Here is a 21898-nt window from a genome sequence, read left to right on the forward strand (position 1 = left end):
ATTTCCCCCTTAAATATCTCACCTCTCTACGAATCTTGTCAATTTTTTAACACTTTTGTGCAGAAATGAAAGAATCTTGAGTAGACCGTTCAATTTTCAATCAGACCGACTGAGTTTTGATCAATTTTGTCAGTCGGTCGAATGGCTTTTTAGTCTAAATTCGTTTTTGTCATGAAATTTTGGAACGTTTATATTCAAATATCTGTTTTCTCAATATTTGCCCAAAAATTGACAAAAGTTGGTGAAAAGAGCCGCTTCAGGCAGGGTTCTCCAGTTCGTTATAAAGGCCACCGCCGCGGCGCCACCCTGACCCACCACCCCGTCCACGGCTCGTTCCCTCCCCTTCTCGCCTTCGACTAATCCCCCTTCTCGTCTGGATTGCGGGCGTCATGGCGGTGCCGGAGAGCGGCGGCGCCGGCAAGGGGAGCAATGGAGAGGCGGGGGGTTCCGGTGCGGTGGACAAGCACGGCGCGGTCGTCCGCCGCGCGGCGGGGATAGCCAGCGGGGAGGCCAAGCGGAGCGCCACCGCGGATGTCCGCCGCGCGGCGGGGGCTTCCGGGACCGTGGGTTACCCCGACGGCGGCGGGCGCCGGGACGACGAGCCCGTCCGCGAGGAGCTGCACGGCAGCGGCGGCGACTACAACGACCCCTCCAAGTCCAAGCGTGTCCGCGGCGAGCCCCACGTCGAGCGCGCGCTCTCCGCGGTGTTCCGCGGCGAGGAGACCCACGTCGAGCGCGTGCCCAGCGAGGAGGTCTTCGGCGAGGCCGACGTCGAGCAGGACCTCGGAGATGCCGTGGACTACCTCCGCGGCGATGAGGACTACGTCGGCCGCGAGATCACCGTCGATGTTCGCTGCGGCGCCCACGTCAAGGTCAAGCGCGCCGCCGAGTTACCCGACGAGGTCAGACCTCGTCGAGGAGCTCGATGGCCAAAACGACTGCGCGCTCACCGCGGTGTTCCGCGGCGAGGAGGCCTACGTCGAGCCCGCGCCGGGCGGGGAGGTCCGCGGAGGCCTACGTCGAGCCCGCGCCGGGCGGGGAGGTCCGCGGCGAGAACGGCGAGGAGGCCTACGTCGAGCCCGCGCTGGGCGGGGAGGTCCGCGGCGAGGACGGCGAGGAGGTCCACGTCGAGTCCGCGCCGGGCGGGGAGGTCCGCGGCGAGGACGGCGAGGAGGTCCACGTCGAGTCCGCGCCGGGCGGGGAGGTCCGCCGCGAGGACGGCGAGGAGGTCCACGTCGAGCCCGCGCCGGGCGGGGAGGTCCGCCGCGAGCACGGCGAGGAGGTCCACGTCGAGCACGTCGTTGTACTGGACCACGAGCCGGTGGAGGTTACTGCGGGCTTGGTTCTCGGTGCTCCCGTTCCGGCGGCTGTACGCGCGGCCGTGTTAGAGGCTCGCGCTCTCAAGAACATAGAGGGTGCCAAAGCGGTCAGTATCTTGCGTTCTTTTGCTTCGTTCGTTTCGAATCATCTAGATGAACATGGATTTGGATGAATTGCTGTAGGATGCGCATCCTCGTTGGCTCCGATGGTGATTTTTTTTTTCTAGTAAATTTGCTGTGTTGGGGAGCGGCCTGTGCGCATTAGGATTTTTGTGATTCCTTTTGTTTTGATGGCTTATGGGATTGCATTTCTATTCAATCTGTTTCTGTATCTGTTTGGTAGCGTCAGATCAGTTTTAGAACAAAATTTCGGCCCAAAAATGGTTGCCCTGTCCTTTTTTTTGTTGATAGTCCACCGGTTTCTTCTACTACCTGTGGACTCTTAATTTTTCATAGCACCCTTCTGCTCCTTTTGTTGGTAATTTCACTAATTTGTATCTCTTGCCTGCTCTATTTAAGAATAATCTCGTCATACTGTTTACTCACGTGTATTCTTATTTTTATTGTGAAACTGAAGTGTTTACATGAGGGGAATTAATGTGTACTTATTGGTAAATTTGTATTTGCTACAATCTTTTGTCTATTAAAGATTTGATGGACTCATGGAAGGGTGCAGTTATCTGTAAATTGGTTTAGTTTCTAATGTTTAAGACTACTTTGTGCTCTGTTTTAGCTTGTTTATGCTCTTCTTAATTACTGATTCTCTGCTCATATTGTTATGTAATTTGGGCAGTCAGTCAAAAATTTTTCTTGTAAACTTGAAATGAAATGTTCGTGAACGTTGCTCATGTAAACCTTCATCCTTTCTGACCATTATAGCATTTGATATATTAATTTGGGTTGTGTTAATGCTCTTAGAAATTAGTTGGTGTTTTAGTTGTAAATGTTGTTATATTGTTCTTTACACTGCACTTTGTTTAGTTATGTATTCGAGCGCTTTTGTTTTGGCATAGCTGATATTTTCTGCTGCAGGCTAAAGAAGCAAGAAAACTTTGGGAGCGCGGGAACTTAAATGGTAGCAACAATGGTTGCAATTCCAATTCACCCTCGCCTTCTGAGAAAAGAAGGTTTGCTGGCCCTAAAGAAAAGGTAAAAGTATAATAAAAAGTATTGCTGGCTTACAAATTATTGCGTTGGATAAAATGAGACATATTTCCTTCCCCATTGTTTTGAGTCATATGTGACTCTTTGTTTTTCCTTTTCAGATTTTTCAGAAATTTGATGTAGAGGCCTCCTACCTTACTGGGAATGAAGACAGTGATAGCAAGTACAGACGTTTGGTTGATTTATTCAACCAAATGATCTCTCTTATGGAAGCCGTTGAACATGGTCTGTCACTTAAAGATTCTAAGGACCTCGAACGTGAAATGAAATCAACTATTCACGAGATAAGAAAGGTCCGTCAGACTATAAGAGTGATGGGTGGCAAAGCCCCAAATACCCCACCAGAGTTTCTATTCAGAGATGTCTTAGAGTAAACATTCTTCGTGAAGAGGTTTCGGCTCTCTGTCGTGATTTCTGTTGTGTCCTGATTTCTGTACATGAATGAATTTGTTTAGTTACTGACTCAAGTGTTGCCTAGATTCCTGGTAGTTTTTTTGGCTGGGTTTCTTTACCAAGGCTAGCAGAGGGTGGTCTGCTCCAGTAGTTCTGTCCCAGACCCTCTATGATTCTCTCTCTTTTGCTGCACTCTTTTACTCCTTTCATGTAAAAACTCTATGATACATTTCTAGTAATGGAAATGGGGCCATGCAGCCCTTGATCAAAAAAAAAAAATGTTGCCTATGATTTCTGTGCATGACTATCAACTGGTGCAGATGTTGAGTTCTTTGTTACTCGATTTCTGCATACTTGGATAATTCTTACTATGCCACTTTGGTTAATGCATGGTTTTAGCTCTCTTAGTCTGATAAACACTAAGTTTTGGAGAACGAATGCACATACAAATGCCTTTTCTTAGAACACATACAGATTGAATGTACAGATGCTCCCAACAATGCAGACACTGGAATTTAAAATTGGTTCCTGTGTTAAGAAAGTTCTTTATGTCCTATGTTGACATGGGCGAAAATCCCACTAGTTGTATTGAAATTATACTGTTTCATGTACATTTTGTGCCTTGGCTCTGGCTTTTCTTTCTTCGAGCCTCATCGGTTAGCTTAATAAGCCAAAGAAAAAACCAAAATTTAAAATTTCAAACTTGATTTTGGAGTTAATTTTAAGATATTTTCAACGTATTTTTTTTAGCGTTGGCTTTTTAAGTCGCTACGAACAAATATATATAAGTTTTAAATATAAATTAATTTTTATTTCCTAATAAGCCGTTTTGACTTATTAGGGAATATGGGCAACTGATGAGGCTTTTCATTTCACAGATAAATGACCCAGGTCTTTGTGCTCGGTCAATCATTGGCAAATAATTAGTAGTACTACAGAACTACAGATAACAAAAAAAAAATATCAATAGAATACACGTCGAGGTATCGCCAATGTATCATAGTGGCACTGAGGTGAGGGCTATAAATGGAATATTCAATGGCTCTTTGTTGTTCCTACTTGTGCTGTTAGTATTTAAATGTCATTAATACCGGATATTACCACAGCAGTTCATATAAGGGCACCCACAATGGTTATCTATAAGCTCTCTACAAAAGATCCATGTTAGCATATTTTTCTACTTGGAAGAGATTAAATGAAGAGAGAGAGCAAAGCTATCTACTAACATGGAGATAGTCTATAGAGAAAAATGAGACAATAGATTAGAGAGCTATAGATACCCATGTAGACATACCATTGAAGTGGTTTACTATTAATCTAGTCTATTACTGAGATGTACATGTTATATAGATAGCACCTTACTTTACCATTGCGGGTGCTTTAAGATGATAGTATCTCCAAAGTTTTCGTCAACATCCTCTCGGTCTATCCAGGAAGTGGCACACGTACACCTCCTCAAGCCTTCCGTGTTGTACGTTCCGGAGTTAGAAGAGTTAACGCAAAATTGGTTATATAGCATACTCACATGGAGTGCTGCCTGCCTCTTAATTAAGACGCAAGTCGTTGACAGCAACCTCCTTGTTCTCTCATTCTTCTTGTCTGAATAATGTCTCGGTTAAAGAAACCATTCAATCTAAGAGGCAAGTTGTTTTTTCAAATTTGCATGACCCTAGTTGACACATGAGTTCAGAAAATGCATGTACGGGAACAAGATATTGGTAGCGTCCTATGTTAATTAATGAGTTAGGGAATCTGCAATGAGTCAAATCAAATACATTTTCTAATAGTACTTTGCGGGCTTAAGGTCAGGGCATAAGTTATTGCATACTTCGTAGAATTCATTTAGAATGCAGAACTAGATATTACGTAATCTAGTGAAGCGCCTGATCCAGTGAAAGCGAGGAGGTGGGATCACCTTGATATCATTGTAATGCTTGTACTCGTGATCATCAGCACAAACTGCAATAATCTTGTCATGCGCCTTTCCCCGTTCAAAAAAATTGCATATCAAGTTGTGCATTGGTATGACTGTAACCATCCTACTATACATTATTTATATGAAAATATATTAACGATATTAGATGAAGAAGAATTTGTTTTCATTATAGTCACATTTGCGCAACCACAACTGCCATTTATATTTATATTATTTAGCTTGATTTACTTTTTTAAATATGATAACAAATCATTCACCACAATTTATTGCAAAATTTACATCCACGTGATAAACTAAGTTTACATATTATTATTATTATTATTATTATTATTATTATTATTATTATTATTATTATTATTATTCATTGTCTTCACCGCCTGCACCAGTCGCCGCTTTTTCACCTCTTCCGATGTTACATGACCCCCTTGTTCTCCCCTTAGTTCCCATTGGTGCATCTGCTTTATATCTCGTGCACATAGGTACATTTCATCCTGTATATTTCAACTTACATAATACATTAATTAAAACTGAAGTTTGAAAGCCATCCTCAAAACAGGGCAATTTCAATGGTATTTTCCAAACACTGGTTCTGCTCTTTAAATACCAAGCAAATTAAATTGACTACTAAGAGGCTAGAACAAGTAAACCTAGAGTCCACGGTGTCACAGGCTGTTTGTTATGCTGATCTTTTCTGCTTGTATTCAAGCGTCAAAGGGTTCTCTTACCCAAATTCTGTTATGCCAGTAGAATATTAATCAGTCCTCCAAGTTAAGAGTCATATCAAACATGGAAATGAGAAAGGATTACATTGCACCTTGTACTTCTGTTCATCAGGCATCAGGCATCCAAAATTTCAACTATTCATATATTCCATTTCTCCATTCACATGGAACAACAAATATATATGTGGCAATGTGACGCTTGCAGCAAGCAGTTCAGCATGCCACTGATGCTGTCTGAATATCTTGATTAATCTGAGGATGATGCAGTTCATGCATGCCGCTGATGCTGTCTGAAGATCTTGATTAATCTAAGATAAAGATGTACGCAGTTCAGACTTAAAAACACCAGTACATCATATACAATCTCAGATGAATCATACGTAATGGCTATTAAGACTTTCCATGATTCACTCTTCAATGACCATTCTATGTATATATTTTCTAATACCAGTCTCAGTTATTAAAATGGAAGCGACTCCGGCTCGGACGTCTGACGAGAGGGGTTAAAATCGGGCGCTAACGCCAGCATGACGTCAGCGTCACGCATGCGTGCACAACTATTTTAAACTGATTTTTCTCTTAAATTACTTATCCAAATTATGATCCGATTGCACCATTAAATTCGTTGCAATTAAATCTTCAAAACAAGACCACACATGGATATATTCCGACGAAAAAAAATTAGCTTACTATTGAATTATTTTTAAATGTTGCATGATGTTCCATCAGGTATATCAGAATTGTTTCACTAAGTAGATCGAAAATTTTTCACTCATTTAAATCGGGTGTTGTTTCACCTTATATAAAAATAATGTTTCAGCAACTAGGCGAAAGAATGTTGCAGTTCACTGCAATATTAAATTTATACATAGTGAAACATTGTAAATACACTAGGTGAAACATTTTTTGTGGAACAAAAAAATAAAACGAATTCCCTTAATAGAGGGTTTCCAAAATATGTGGGTGATTTGTTGCAATGGAGTATTTCAGTTCACTGCAACATTAGATCTATACATAGTGAAACATTGTGAGTGCACTAGATAAAACATTTTTTGTGGAACAAAAAAATAAACCAAATTCCCTTAATAGAGGGTTTCCAAAATATGTGGGTGATTTGTTGCAATGGAGTACATGATGGAAATACTTGGTGGGACCAGGAGGGAGACACTGCGCATCAGGAGGGGGAGCGCCTGATCTGGCTCCCCCGCGCCGGTCGCCCGGTAGCTATCATTCTCGTATTAAAATCCATGGTTGTGAAAGAAACATTTAAATATGCATATTCCAACTACTTAGAAGAGGTGGTGTATTTTCACGCTCATAAATTCTTGAGGTTAATGGGCTAACGGCAGGTCATTTTAATCAAAATATCAAATTCAGAAACAGGGCAGTGCGACCATAGATTTGAGGAAATTGTGAACCAATCTTGCATTCTTCGTTACCTAAATTTGGTCAAGGCGAGTGGTAATAGCAACATACAGTAAAAATGTTTATTAGAAGGATTTGATCACCTTACGGTACTGCATGCTATTCGCGGCAGTCATGTAGCAATGCAGGAGCACTGCCATCAGCTTCACAGTTCATGGAAGAGGTGGGGGCCGGGGCTTATCTTGGGTAGCCATAAAATATTTCTGTGAGAAGCAGTAATCCTTGGGCCTCTACTGTAGCTATCACCTGCAGTACATTCCTGATATCAGTTTCAAATTGTAAGGTTTGATCTCGTTTTCTGCTTAAAATGAGACATCTTCTTCTTTATATAAAACTTCGGCAACTACCTGACCGTTGGAAAAAAATTATCAATTTCAAATTCCTTGGTAGATTGTACTTGATACATGCTCTTACTTTCCTTGGGCTAATGAGGCAATCTGATGACTCATTGTACATAGTAAGCTAAGGTGATTACAAATATACTGGTCATTATCTGAAAAGCGTTATTATTATCCAAAAAAAAATCGTATCATGGTCAGCGTTAATATTAGTCAACCTGTGTCTATGAACTTGGCAATATTAACGCTGCCTAATATATCTATCAAACAGTTCTACCCTTTTTGTATAATAATATAAGACAGTTCTACCATGACACAACGTTAATATAAGACTCTAAATAACAGTTCTACCCTTACAATAACAGTTCTACCTTTTTTGTAAGAATAATATAAGACATTATTATGCTTGCTGTGATATTTGCCATCTGAACTTTTGTTGAACACATCAAATGCCTAGGAATGTATTGAGTATATATCAAAATAGGTACATACGTCATGTGTCGATCTGATTTTTACTCAATGACAACTATTTTGACATCATGTTTCTTAATCAGTAATTATAGGCATCCGGTACCAATTTCATTAATTTACTTGGCAAATTATGTAGTAGCTTACAGTAACTGCTCATCATTTTATCTTCATCAGCATTGTAAAAATTTCTATGTAAAATCCATCTAATGGAGCAACTTTTTTGATTAACTGCAAAATGTTAAGACCAATCATCAGAACATATGCAGTATAATATCCCCATTTAAATAGATTTTTGTGTCAGTTTTGACAATTTACCTCTGAATCAAACTGTAGAGTTCTCATGCTGAATAATCGCACATGATCTGAAAACGTGAGAGAAATTAACATCCGCTAGCTGGTTATGGAGAGGAGCAATAGGAGTGCACGTCGTTGCCGTGGCCGTGCTGCAATGACCAGATTTAGTCCTCCCAGACCTCAAATGACGCCGACGAGGATGATGTTGGGGAGGTGCACAGGAAGGATGGCGTGTGTTCCACCCCTAACCATCCGAATCGGGGATAGGAAAAGACAGGGGAAGTAGAGATACGGTCAGGGGCGGATCCTGTTAGGAAACGATAGGCGAACAAACGATAAAAACAATAGATCAATCACAAAAGACACGAGATTTAACGTGGAAAACCCTCCCAAAATAGGAGAGAAAAAACCACGGGCGCCAGCCAGCAAAATATCTTCACTATATCTGAGGTGAGGTTACATCGCCGCACGGCGGCTTACAAGAGGTATATATATAGTGGAACCCTAAAAAGGGATGATGATCCGCTACGGCAGAAGCTGGCCTTTATTAAGTGCAAATGAATTTAGATCACAACTCAACAAACTCCACCTTGAGACAAATTCCTTCTTGTAACATGAATCAATCCTTCACCCTGAACACAACAAAGACAAAAAACCACTTTCGGCGCCAAATAGCCTCTCGGGCTACACCACTATACCAACTAAGCTTGAGCAAAGCTCAAACTTAGCAACAGGAACAGGCTTTGTCATCATATCAGCAGGATTATCATGAGTACTTATCTTGCATACCTTTAGCTTACCTTGCGCGACTACATCACGAACATAATGGTACTTGATATCAATGTGCTTTGTCCTCTCATGAAACATCTGATCTTTGGTGAGGCATATAGCACTTTGACTGTCACAAAACAAGTTAATGCAAGAATCAACTCCACAAAGCTCAGCAAACAATCCTTTCAGCCAAACTGATTCTTTACATGCTTCAGCAATAGCCATGTATTCTGCTTCAGTGGTAGACTGGGCAACAACAGGCTGCAACGTTGCCTTCCAACTCACAGCACAACTACCAATGGTAAACACATAACCTGTGAGTGACCTTCTCTTATCCAAATCTGCAGCAAAATCAGAATCCACATATCCAACAAGCCCCTTATCAGTCCTGCCAAACTTCAAGCAAGCATTAGCTGTGCCTTTGAGGTACCTGAAAATCCACTGAACAGCTTTCCAGTGTTCTTTACCAGGATTAGCCATGTATCTACTAACCAAACTCATAGCATGAGATAAATCTGGCCGGGAGCAAACCATGGCATACATCAAAGAACCAACAGCACTAGAATATGGAACTCTAGACATGTATTCTACATCCTCATCAGTACTAGCACATTGTAAAGCTGATAATTTAAAATGAGGTGCAATAGGAGTGCTAACAGGCTTTGCATCATGCATGTTAAAACGCTGAAGAACCTTCTTAATGTAGCTTTGCTGACTAAGAAATAACAAACCAGAATTTCTGTCTCTAGTGATTTCCATACCTAGAATTTTCTTAGCAGCACCAAGATCCTTCATATCAAACTCACTACTCAACTGTTTCTTCAATGTAGTGATTTGTTCCTTGCTCTTGGCAGCAATCAGCATATCATCAACATATAACAGCAAGTATATAGGTGATCCATTAACAAATTTAATATACACACAGCTATCAAATTCAGACCTCTTAAAGCCATGTGACAACATAAATGAATCAAACCTTTTATACCATTGACGAGGAGACTGTTTCAAACCATACAAAGATCTTTTTAACTTGCAAACATAATCCTCCTTACCAGGTACTATGAACCCTTCTAGCTGGTCCATGTATATCTCCTCCTCAAGCTCTCCATGTAAAAATGCTGTCTTCACATCTAACTGCTCAAGCTCAAGATCATGCATAGCAACAATACTGAAGAATGTGCGAATTGAACTATGCTTTACAACCGGAGAGAACACATCATTATAATCAACACCAGCAATTTGATTGAAACCTTTTGCTACTAACCTTGCCTTAAACCTCGGAGGCTCGCTAGGAGATAAACCCTCCTTTCTCTTGAAGATCCATTTACAATGAACAGGCTTCTTCTGTTTTGGCAAGTGCACAAGCTCCCATGTGCCATTCTTCTCAAGAGACTGCATCTCCTCCTGCATAGCTGAGATCCACTTCTCACGGTCTCCAGAAACAACAGCTTCAGTGTATGTGGCTGGCTCAAAAGTATTCTCCACCTGTTCAGCACAACTAAAAGCATAATAAACCATATCACATTCCTCAATAAGACGGACTGGAGCTCCACAACTCCTCTTTGTTCTGCGATGGGCAATAGGTTCATCTTGAGGCTGCAAAACAGGAGGTGAGTGCTGAACAGTATCATTAACATCATTACCAACAATTTCAGTTTCCTGATCATCCACGTGCTCCACCTGCACGCTAACATATTGCTGCTCCTCATCTGAACCACCTGGTATGACATCTGTGGGCAAGCTGTCATTAAACATAACAGATTCATTGAAAACAACACTCCTGCTCATGAAGGTCTTGTTAGTTTCAGGATTCCATAACTTATATCCTTTTACTCCTGAACCATAACCTAGAAATAGACACTTAATAGCTCTAGGCTCTAATTTTCCATTATCAACATGAGCATAAGCAGTGCATCCAAAAACTCTCAACTGTGAATAATCAGCAGGCATACCAGACCATACCTCAATGGGAGTTTTCTTATTAAGTGGGATAGAAGGCGACCTGTTGATCAAGTAGCAGGCGGTGTTAGCAGCCTCTGCCCAAAAACGCTTGTTCATGCGAGCGTTGGACAGCATGCAACGAGCCTTGGAGATGATGGTTCTGTTCATGCGCTCAGCTACACCATTCTGCTGTGGAGTGTACGGGATGGTGTGATGCCTAACGATGACTTCCTTCCTGCAGTAATCATCAAAAGCATCCGAACAAAATTCACCACCATTGTCAGTGCGAAGTACTTTTACCTCCTTTTCAGTTTGCCTTTCTATCATAACTTTCCACTCCTTAAAAGCAGCAAATGTATCATCTTTATGTTTCAGGAAATAGGGCCACACTTTTCTAGAGTAATCATCAATAATGGTAAGCATATAACGAGCACCACCAAGAGAGGGCTTACGAGAAGGCCCCCACAAATCAGCATGTACATAATCAAGTATACCTTTGGTGCGATGAACTGAGGTATTGAATTTTACCCTCTTGTGCTTACCAAAAACACAGTGCTCACAGAACTTCATGTTACCCTGAGTGCAGCCATCCAGCAGGTTCCTCTTCATCAATTCTGCCATACCAAGTTCACTCATATGTCCAAGACGCATGTGCCACAGGTTAGTCTTACTAGGTTCATCTTTAGTAACAGCAGCAGCGGTAACAGAACCATGTAATGTACTTCCTCTAAGGACATATAAGTTTGCAGAATTCATATCACCAATCATGTAAACAAGAGAACCTTTCGATACCTTTATAACTCCACCTGAACCGGAGTATTTGTATCCTTCTGCATCAAGTGTGCTGAGAGAGATGAGATTTCTCGCCATCCCTGGTATGTGTCTCACATCTTTCAGCGTGCGTGTCATGCCATCATGAGTCTTGATCTGAACGGAGCCAATGCCCACGATCTCACGTGGGTTATCATCTCCCATGCGCACAACATCTCCATTCTGCACAGACTTGTAAGAACTAAACCAATCTCTGTTAATGCAGATATGAAACGAACATGCAGTATCAAGTATCCATTCATCATGACTAGCAACACAACCAGCAAAAAAAACAAGACAATCTCCTGAATCAGAGTTTTCAGCACTGGTAACAACAGAGGCCTTACCATCAGATTTCCTTTTCTCCTTATTCTACAGCTTCCAACATTCTTCAATGAAGTGATTTTTCTTTTTGCAATACTTACAGAACTTTTTACCTCTGGATTTAGAACGGCCTCTACTCTGACTCTTGTCACGATCATTGCTGTCGTTGTAGGTTCTCTGCTCAGATCTACCTCTGACCTGCAATGCTTCGTCCTTAGAGGACGACGCATCAGACTGAACCATACCTTTCATCTTCTCCCTATTTTGGAGCGCCTCATAAACTTCCGCTAGGGTTAGTTCATCACGGCTTAAAAGTATGGTGTCACGAAAATTTGCATATGAACTAGGCAGTGAGCATAACAGTAAAAGACCTAAATCTTCATCATCAAACTGTACCTCCATCGACACTAGGTCGGCAACGATCTCCTTGAAGACCGATATGTGGTTCAACACAGAACCACTCTCCTGCAACTTGTGCAAGAACAACTTCATCTTGATATGCATCTTACTGGTTAGATCTTTAGACATGCAGATCGATTCCAGTTTGAGCCAAAGTTCTGCGGCAGTCTTTTCCTGCAACACTTCTTGCAAAATATCATTAGATAGATGAAGTTGGATTAGCGACAGAGCCTTACGATCTTTCCGCTTCTCCTCAGCGGTCCACTCAGTCGTTTTCTTCTTCCCGAAGCTTTCCAGCGCCTCATCAAGATCCGAAGTTTGCGCCAGAACAGCCCGCATCTTGACTTGCCATAGCGAGAATCTCGTCTTGTAGTCTAGCAGCGGTAGATCATACTTCATCGACGCCATCGCGAAACCCTAATGTGGGAACCAGCTCTGATACCACTTGTTAGGAAACGATAGGCGAACAAACGATAAAGAACAATAGATCAATCACAAAAGACACGAGATTTAACGTGGAAAACCCTCCCAAAATAGGAGAGAAAAAACCACGGGCGCCAGCCAGCAAAATATCTTCACTATATCTGAGGTGAGGTTACATCGCCGCACGGCGGCTTACAAGAGGTATATATATAGTGGAACCCTAAAAAGGGATGATGATCCGCTATGGCAGAAGCTGGCCTTTATTAAGTGTAAATGAATTTGGATCACAACTCAACAGATCCAACATGGGTGCAGGGGGACTCAAGTCAGGGGGACCCCCTACACCCACAAAACCCATGGATACCTCCTTAAGCCCCCTCTTCAATTTTTTCATCATAGTTGATAAGATAGGAGGTGCTAAAGGTCTCATAATAGCATTTTAGCATAGTTTAATCCTGAGATTATATGTTTATATCGGTGTACTCGTTATGTTGAGTCCCCCAACTTTTTGTTTCTGGATCCGCCCCTGGATACGGTGGCTCATGAGGAAGAGGAGATGGGGAGGAAGACGAGGAGGCCGTGACGACGGTGACGAGGGTAGGCATAATGTTACTAAGTCACATTCTCTACCATAATGTCACTATCATTGTATTCACTGGTATGTGAGTCCTACCCTTCTACTGCCCCACAAATAAGTGCCTATAATGATAGTACCACTATGATAGAGGATGTGAATCCAGGGGGAACATATTTAATACAGAGATTATCCTAAACCCAAGACAATTCCAACTCAGTGCACTGTACATACATATATAAAGTACTGGATACAAAGAACAACGAGTAAGATAACGCAAGATCAAAAGAATGAGTTGCTTTACCAATATACCATTTGTGTCACAAAAATTACATTTTAATAGAGTGAACAAGAGGCATCAAGAAAAGAAACAAGAGAAAGATAATCAAAGTTTGGGGACCTATCAAGAGATACAACCTCATTGTAGTACACTAATAAGCCAAAGCCAAATCCAAAACCGAAATTTGATTTTTCAAACTCAATTTTGAAGAAGATTTTAAGATATTTTCAACGTATTTTTTTTAAGCATTGGCTTTTAAGTCGCAAAGAACATATATATAAAAGTTTACCTATAAATTAATGTTTATTCCATAATAAAACGTTTTGACTTATTAGGGAATATGGGCAATTGATGGGAACCATATACGTTTTGGCGAGTGCTTGAGGTAAAGATATTTCCCTGGTACAGTTTGTGTACTGACAATGTGCATAAAGATGTATTGGATTAACTTTTTTTATGGAATGTGTACTGTTTTTATGTACATTGCTACTCTATAATTATGTAATGCTTCAGAGTTTCTATGATGATATTCCATGTTTTTCAACATTTGGGATGTTGCGGTAAATCCAACCTTTTGGATGTTGCAGTAAACCCAACATTCCTACTGCATGACACGAGAAGTCAGTGAGAGAGATGAAGATACCGAGTTGAGTTACCATTACCGACAGATAAAAGGAAGCATGGAAAGCTGTATTCCACGTTGCTGTTTATACGCATGCAGTATCAGGGCGAGTTCTTCAATCCCTGGTGTGACAGCCTTGTGAAGCCTTGTGAAGTCTAGTTTCTTTGCGCCAATGCATGGGTGATTTTGTAAAATGTGGTTAATTTTGCTGACGAGATTTCTCGCAATCTCGTCATCACAAAATGCACTCTTATCGCATCGGAGTACTCCTTCTGAAGATAATTAAGGTAGGGATAGATCGAATCTCCAAGATTATAGAAATGAATGTGACGCAAGGAGCATCCTGGAGTGGCATTAAGGAATGGATGTAACAACAATTTAATGTCATGCATGCAAAGCAATGCGAGGACAATAGCACTGGAATTATGAAAGCAATGCGAAGATGTGCTGCATCACATACAACAGAAGAGATAAGTACACTGGCATCAGGTATGCAGCTGTGGTATGTCTGTATGTGGACTGGGAAATGGGAGCTTTATATGAAATATTGCAGAAGTATTTTTCCAGACAGTGATTAGTAATGACAAGCAAATATTGAAATAGGTATGTGCAACCAACAAGTATGATTTCCATGCGCTCATGAAAATCATGTGGTTATACTACACAATATGATTTTATAAAAGCAGCAAAGAGCCGGAAATAAACATGTATGCTCTGTACAGCAGTGCATCTAGATTTTTGCACAAAGAATATAGAATGAATAGGCCAGATAAATGAATACCCCGCATAATAATATCTCAGGATTTTGTTTAGTGCTTCTGTTTTAGAAAATTTGGAGGTTCTCAAAGCAAACTTAGTTATCTTACACCATTAAATCATCCGTATCTTTGTATCTAGTATTGAAGCAGATGTGATTCAATAGCCCCCCATTAACAAGCATCCGAGAATATTCACAACAGAATCATATAAGCGAGATCGTAAAAATGTGATGCCTTCAACCCTACACGTAACATTGGAATTATATAAGCAAGATTGCAGAAATGTGCACAGTTGTGCATCGAAGCTCCACCTGTGTTTATCTTGTAGAGAATGAATTTGGCAATTTTAAATAGCACGGGCCAAATGAAGGGTACGCACATTCATTCACATCCCCGTGCCCATTCCCAGTACATAACTCAAACCTACAAATTCCTATTTGAGCCACAACATGCATATAGACTTTGCATTATACTCCCTCTGTTTCTAAATATTTGACGCCGTTGACTATTTTAAATATGTTTGACCATTCGTCTTATTCAAAAAATTTAAATAATTATTAATTCTTTTCCTACCATTTGATTCATTGTTAAATATACTTATATGTATACATATAGTTTTACATATTTTACAAAAGTTTTTAAATAAGACAAACGGTCAAATATGTGTTAAAAAATCGACAGTGTTAAATATTTAGAAACGGAGGGAGTAATATTTTATACCTCTGGAAGGTCTACACCTGATCTTATCCGTTGTCATGTTGACAATCATCATCTTGTTGGCAGGGCGAGCCCTTCCTTTTGGCTACTGAATCCTTCGGTCCATCTGAAATATTGATGTGCAAGCTAATCGGAAAAGCTAAGGGGCGATCAATCGCCCCTAGGGCGCGCCCCCTCTCCTCCACATGGTTTCCTCTTTTTTTTTTTTGTCACCGCATTACTTTTCTATTTCAGTAAATTTATACACCTAAAATTTGTACACCTTAAGTTTACACATTTAAAGTTTAGAGACCCAAAGTTTATAAATCAAAAGTTTATATATCCGATTCAAATTTGAATTTAAATTCAAATATTTTTTATATATAGTATTTCTATACATCTAAAGTTTATACACATAAAGTTTATAAGTCAAAAATTTACATGCCCGATTCAAATTTGAATTTGAGTTATATCCGATTCAAATTTAAATTTGAATTCAAATATTTTTTATATATAATATTTTTATACATCTAAAGTTTATACACCTAAAGTTTATATATCCAAAGTTTATAAGTCAAAAGTTTACATACCTGATTCAAATTTGAATTTGAATTCAAATATTAGTTTATAGACCTAAAGTTTATAAGTCAAAAGTTTACATACCCATTTTAAATTTGAATTTGAATTCAAATTTTTTAATATAGTATTTCTATACATAAGTTTTTTCAACTCTGTATTTTTTATTTTTTAAAAATTTATGGTGTAGTAGGAAGAGAAGAAGGGGAGGGGGAAGGAAGAGAGTAGTGTACAGGGGATCCCCCAAGCTAATTGATTAAGTGCATACATGTAAACAAACGTAGGTCCCACCTGACAGTGTCTCTCTTCTTTTCTTATGTTTCTCTCGATTTCTTCCTCGTTCTCTCCTCCGATTCCCCTTCTCTTTCCCACGCGCGCGCGCCCGAGCAGGAGAGAGCGAGGCGCGGCGACGGCGACGGCGGCTGTCGCGGCGGTGGGGGAATGCGGCGAGATGGAAGAGGGCGCCGCGGGCCTGACGAATCCCGGCGCGGCAGCGGCGGCCACGCGAGCCACGCTCGGCTCGGCGAGGCGGCGACCGCGGCGGCGGTTCGGCCGGGCGAAGGCGGAGGCGGCGACGTGGGGTGGAGGCGCTGGTGGAGAGCAGGAACCGGGAGGGAGGATGGCGCGACGGCGGCGGCGGCGTTCGACCGAGCGACGCGCTGGCCCGAGTGCGCGAGGCGTGCTCGACGCGGCGTGACGTCGGCCGGGAGAGAGATGAAGACGGCGGCAACGGTGGTTTCGGTGGCGGAATTGGTGTGGCGGGCGTGAGCTCGGTGTTTGCTTTCGGTGTGGACGACAGACACGAGCTCTCGTGGCGCGTCGATTGGCTCATTGGACTAGGTGCACTGGCGGCGGCCATGGTGAGAGAAACAGAGGAAGAGGAGCGAGGGGGCGGTGGTCTGGGCGGCGCCGAACGGCGTGAACGCGGCGCACACGTTCGGTGTGGACGCGCGGCTGGTGGGCGATGGAGCGCGAGCACGCGAAGGCGGTGAACTCGGAGCAACCAGGCACAGGGCGGCGGCGTCGTGGAGGAGCATGAGCCCGGCGCATGCTTTTGGCGTGGACGCACGGCTGCGGGAGCTCGAGCGCGAGGAGGCGACGCGGTGGACTGGGAGCAGCGGCGTTGCCACGGCGTGTGAAGGACGGTGTCGACGACGTTTTGCCACTGTGGGCGGAAGCTTCTAGGGCAAGGAGGAGGGAACGCGACCGGATTTCATCGTGGTGTGGAGCGGAGCAGTGCGGCACCGCTCGGGGCGGCACACGGGACTGTGCGGAGGGTGTGGGGGCGTCTCGGCATGCTGCTCGCCCGGCTCGACATTTCGTCGAGCAGGTGGCGGGCACGTGCAGCCGGCTGGCTGAGGAAGAAGGGAGGAGAAACAGACTTCAAAGGGGAGAGGGAGTGGGCCGGCCTGGGTGAGGGAAAGGGCGGGCTGGCCCAAGGAGGAAAAGACAGAGGAGAGGGAGTTGGACTACGGGAAAGGAAAGGTGGTCCAAAGGAATAGGGATCTTTCTCAATTTTTCTAGGGAATTTGCGAGATGGACTTTTGGAGAGTATTTGATGGAACTGTAAATGGACATTGGGACTATAATTTTGTGGGGACTTTGTATATAGAATTAGAGTGAAATTTGTGTTCAAAGATTGTAAAGGGACTGTGGACTCTAATAGGTTTAGGAATTTGTTGGTAGATAGACTTCAGATCATTGGATTTTGAGATCGTTAATGGCACAACCCAGAATTCAAATAAGAACCAAATTTTTGAAAATAATTTTGTATTTAAAATAAGGTTTTAAACGGGAGCAAAAATCGGGATCTTACACGTCGCTAGCTGCCACCTGGCCAGATTCGATCAAGGTGGCATGGATCTGGATGGGGCTCCGCCGCCGTCGCCGCCATCTTCGCTACCAGGTGTCGCCGCCGCCACCGTCAGCCCCCGCCGCCAGCCATCCACCGGCCAAATCGTGCCGGACTCGGCCCGAATCTAGCCACCACTGCTACCGCCGCCCTAGATAGCCTCCCCCGACCGCCGAGCGCGGGGTGGGCGAGACAAGGCCCCACCGCCACCGTCCTTGTGTCCGCATGGCTTTGCCGGTGCCCACTCAGGCAACGGCAAGGCAAGAGGAGGAGGAAGCGGGGGGAGGAAGGTGGCGGCGAGGCGTCACCTCTCGTGCCGCCTAGGGGAGGGCGACGCGAGAGAGAAGTTTTTTAGGGTTCGCAAAATGTTTTATAATATAAAACAAAGGGAGTATCTTTAGGGGCATGCTGAAACAAAATAATTATGATATATATTGGCAGTAGGTTACAAAGCTTATACAAGAGACCAGCATAAATGCCATAAACAAACATTATAGTACATGACATAAGTAAAAGGATTAAAAATTTCAATAAATATCAAAGCAAGATTGAAACATCGCAAATCAACTCTATGCATCAGCATCAGACCATTGACATGCATGGTTAAATCCCGATGGTAACAAATGAACACCACATACTGATGACACTCTCTCTCGTGGCCCGATCTTCTGGTGAGGGGGATAACTCTCGCTTTGATCGAGTGCGACGTTTGCGACGTGGCTACCAACCAGAACAAGTCCAGGACGCCGTGCAATCGCTACACCACAAACGATGTCGTACCAACCGTGACGCGCGGTTGATGATCCCTGCAATGCAAACGAGAGAACACTGCAAGAACAAGATAAGATGCAATCTAAATATTGCGAATAGGGAATTAAGCGCAAAGGAATAGTTGCGATTGAAGTGGTAGATCTAATCGACCCGGCAAATCAACACACCAACTATTGGGGGCTCTGAATCTATAGTCGCCGACTAATCGAGCGAGGACTAGAGACAAGGTGAATGGCACTTGGCAAAATTCAACTAAACAAAACCCAAATGTTTTTGAGGATGTACAAAGCTATTTATAGAGGAAAATAAAGCTAGGGTTCAGTGCTAATTCGTGGAGGTGGAGGGTGACACTTCCGAGATGGGCCTAGTCTATTACAAGGCCCAAGGCCCAAGTTCAGTTTCAGCAACAGCACTGTCTTGTTTTGGTGATTCCCGTTGACTCGAGATTAATTTGGACATGAGACCAGATGCGTTTGAAAGGTAGCGAGATAAGCTTTCCACGAAGTCCAAGATCACCCAAATCGGAGTTGGCATGAAGGCGCTAGGTTCGTTTGAAGTCAGTGCTGTCTCCGGAGGCCGAACTGGACTTGGACTTGGAATTATCATTGGAGTGTGTGAAGTTATGAGCGTATCCGACGAAGTGATGTCCTCATCATCCTCCCCTTCTTGAATTGGAGTCGTCCTCGACTCAATCCCATCTTCTTGATTGTGTGCACTCTCTCGTCCATTGGCCATCCTTGGAGGTATCTCATCGTGAAAAACATCCTCATATTCCTGCAAAAGGTTAGTAATAGCGGGTGGCAAAGAATATAAAGTACTAGGAGCAGTAGCCAGTGTGAGTATAGGATCTTTGCAAAATAGAGCATAGCAACAAGAATCTGGCTCATCTAGTGCACAAATATTATATTTAGAAGCCAACAAAGCACCCTTCAACTTAATTTCATTCTTTGTGGTACTTGGTTCTATTTTACTAGTTGAAGCAGGATGTTTAGCAATAATTTGATTTTCACTTTTCGCTTTCTTTTCACATTAAAGTCTTGCAAGATCATCTTTCAAAGCAGCGGCTGGAGTCATAGAATGCAAAACAACTCTTTTACCATCGAACATAAATTTATATGTATTAGTCCTACCATCAAAAACAACTTCTCTATCATATTGCCATGGTCGCCCCAAAATAACAGAACAAGCTTGCATATGCACAACATCACATTCAATTTGATCATGGTAGGAGCCTATAGAAAAGGTATTTTAACCAAGCGGGTTACCTTCATCTTACCACATGTATTAAACCACTGAATATGATACGGATGTGGATGTGGATGGGTAGTCAAGTCAAGCTTCTTGACCATCTCTTCACTTGCTAAATTGTTGCAACTCCCGCTATCAATAATCATTTTGACGGTATGGCCTTTCACAAGAACTTTGCTTTGGAACAAATTGTGACGTTGGTTTTGCTCTTCACACTTCTCTTTAGCACTAAGTGCTAGCTTGACAATTAGGCTAGGATACTGATCTAGCGATTCTGGATGCAAATGGACTTCCTCGATGTCATCATTATCTTGTCCTCATGCGTGGTCAGTGGCAGCTAAAGCATATTCATCATCACAATCACTAGCAGAAGTATACTCACCATCAGCATTCACAAATAGAGCTCGCCGATTTGGACAGTCGCGGGCAATGTGTCCAATGCCATGGCACCTATGACATGTAATATCACGTGTACGTCCAGTGGAATCTACTAAAGTTGCACTCTTGGCTGGAGTCTGAACTGAAGCGTTTTTGCTTGTTTCTTGAGCATGGGATGGCGTGGAGGTAGGTGGACGAACAGTAGTAGTAGATTGACGTGGTGTTGACTGTCGTGTGGAAGTAGCACCTGCAGGAGAACTCCTATGCTTGTTGCGTCCCTGCACTTCTCTTTCAGCTTTGCAAGCAAAATGGAATAATCTATTCATGGTATTGTATTCTTTATATTCAAGAATATCCCGAATCTCTCTATTAAGACCTCCATAGAACCTAGAAATTCTAGCATCCTCAGTTTCTTGCAAATTACATCGTGACAAAGCAATCATCATCTCTTGATAGTATGTTTCTACAGAATTGGAACCTTGTCTTAAAAGTTGCAGTTTATTTAACATGTCACGAGCATAGTAAGAAGGAACAAATCTAGACCTCATTGTACGTTTCATATCATCCCAGGTTCTAGGTCTAAGTCCTCTACCACATATATCATTCCACCATAGAGATGCAAAGGAGGTAAATTCACTACTGGCAGCTTTAACTTTCTTATTATCAGGAAAATCATAGCAAGAGAATTTTTGCTCAACAGCTAGCTCCCAGTCTAGATAAACAGAAGGTTCAAACTTACCATCAAAAGAAGGCATAGTAAATTTTACCTTAGATAAAGGATCATCTTTGTTCCTAATTCGACGTCGTCTTCTATTTCCAACACTCTCGTCTTCCTCCTCATCATCAGCAACAGATTGCTCTTCGTCTTCATCATCATATCTTTGGTGTCGATGAGCAGTGGTACCTGCACCTTCTTCACCTGCAGCCTCAAGTAAACCAATGCGTCGCACAATATTTTCATGTCCAATATTTATATTCTGAATGTTTTCAGTTAATTGTTTATGTGATCGATTCATTTGCTCAATTTGATCCACTACTTTCACCAGGCTTTCACTTAAAGTTTTTAAATGTTTATCTGTGCTTTCCTTGTATGATTTACTATTACGCATCAACTCTTCATACCAATTTTCCATGCCCTTCAGTTTATGCGCTAGATTCTCCAGTGTTGGTTCGTCGGAACTTGTACCTGACATCGTTAGCAAGCAAAAGAAACTCACAAGAAAGTGTCAGTTCCTAACAATCTATATATATGTGGAGCTTTTGAAGGCACTCAACACTCAAGCATATACCAAATTCTTATAATGTTCTCAAAGAATGCAAATCAGGTCAATCACCGTGGCTGGTTCGTGGCACAATGACACGCTTGATGAGTGGAGCGATTGCAAAGCCGGACCTGTAAAGGTTAGTAGTATG

At 42.5% G+C, this 21898-nt stretch overlaps 1 protein-coding gene across 1 annotated transcript; it reads left to right on the top strand.

The window, feature by feature from the left end:
- Window positions 1-401: 401 nt before the first annotated feature.
- LOC127755451 (uncharacterized) lies at window positions 402-3121 on the top strand. Its single transcript, XM_052281131.1, has 3 exons — window positions 402-1426; window positions 2352-2468; window positions 2585-3121. Exons 1-3 carry the CDS (start codon window positions 926-928, stop codon window positions 2855-2857), a joined length of 891 nt encoding a protein of 296 aa, XP_052137091.1. The 5' UTR covers window positions 402-925; the 3' UTR covers window positions 2858-3121.
- Window positions 3122-21898: the final 18777 nt, after the last annotated feature.

Source organism: Oryza glaberrima, chromosome 11 (assembly GCF_000147395.1).
Source record: "Oryza glaberrima chromosome 11, OglaRS2, whole genome shotgun sequence".
In the NCBI taxonomy this organism is placed as follows: domain Eukaryota; kingdom Viridiplantae; phylum Streptophyta; class Magnoliopsida; order Poales; family Poaceae; genus Oryza; species Oryza glaberrima.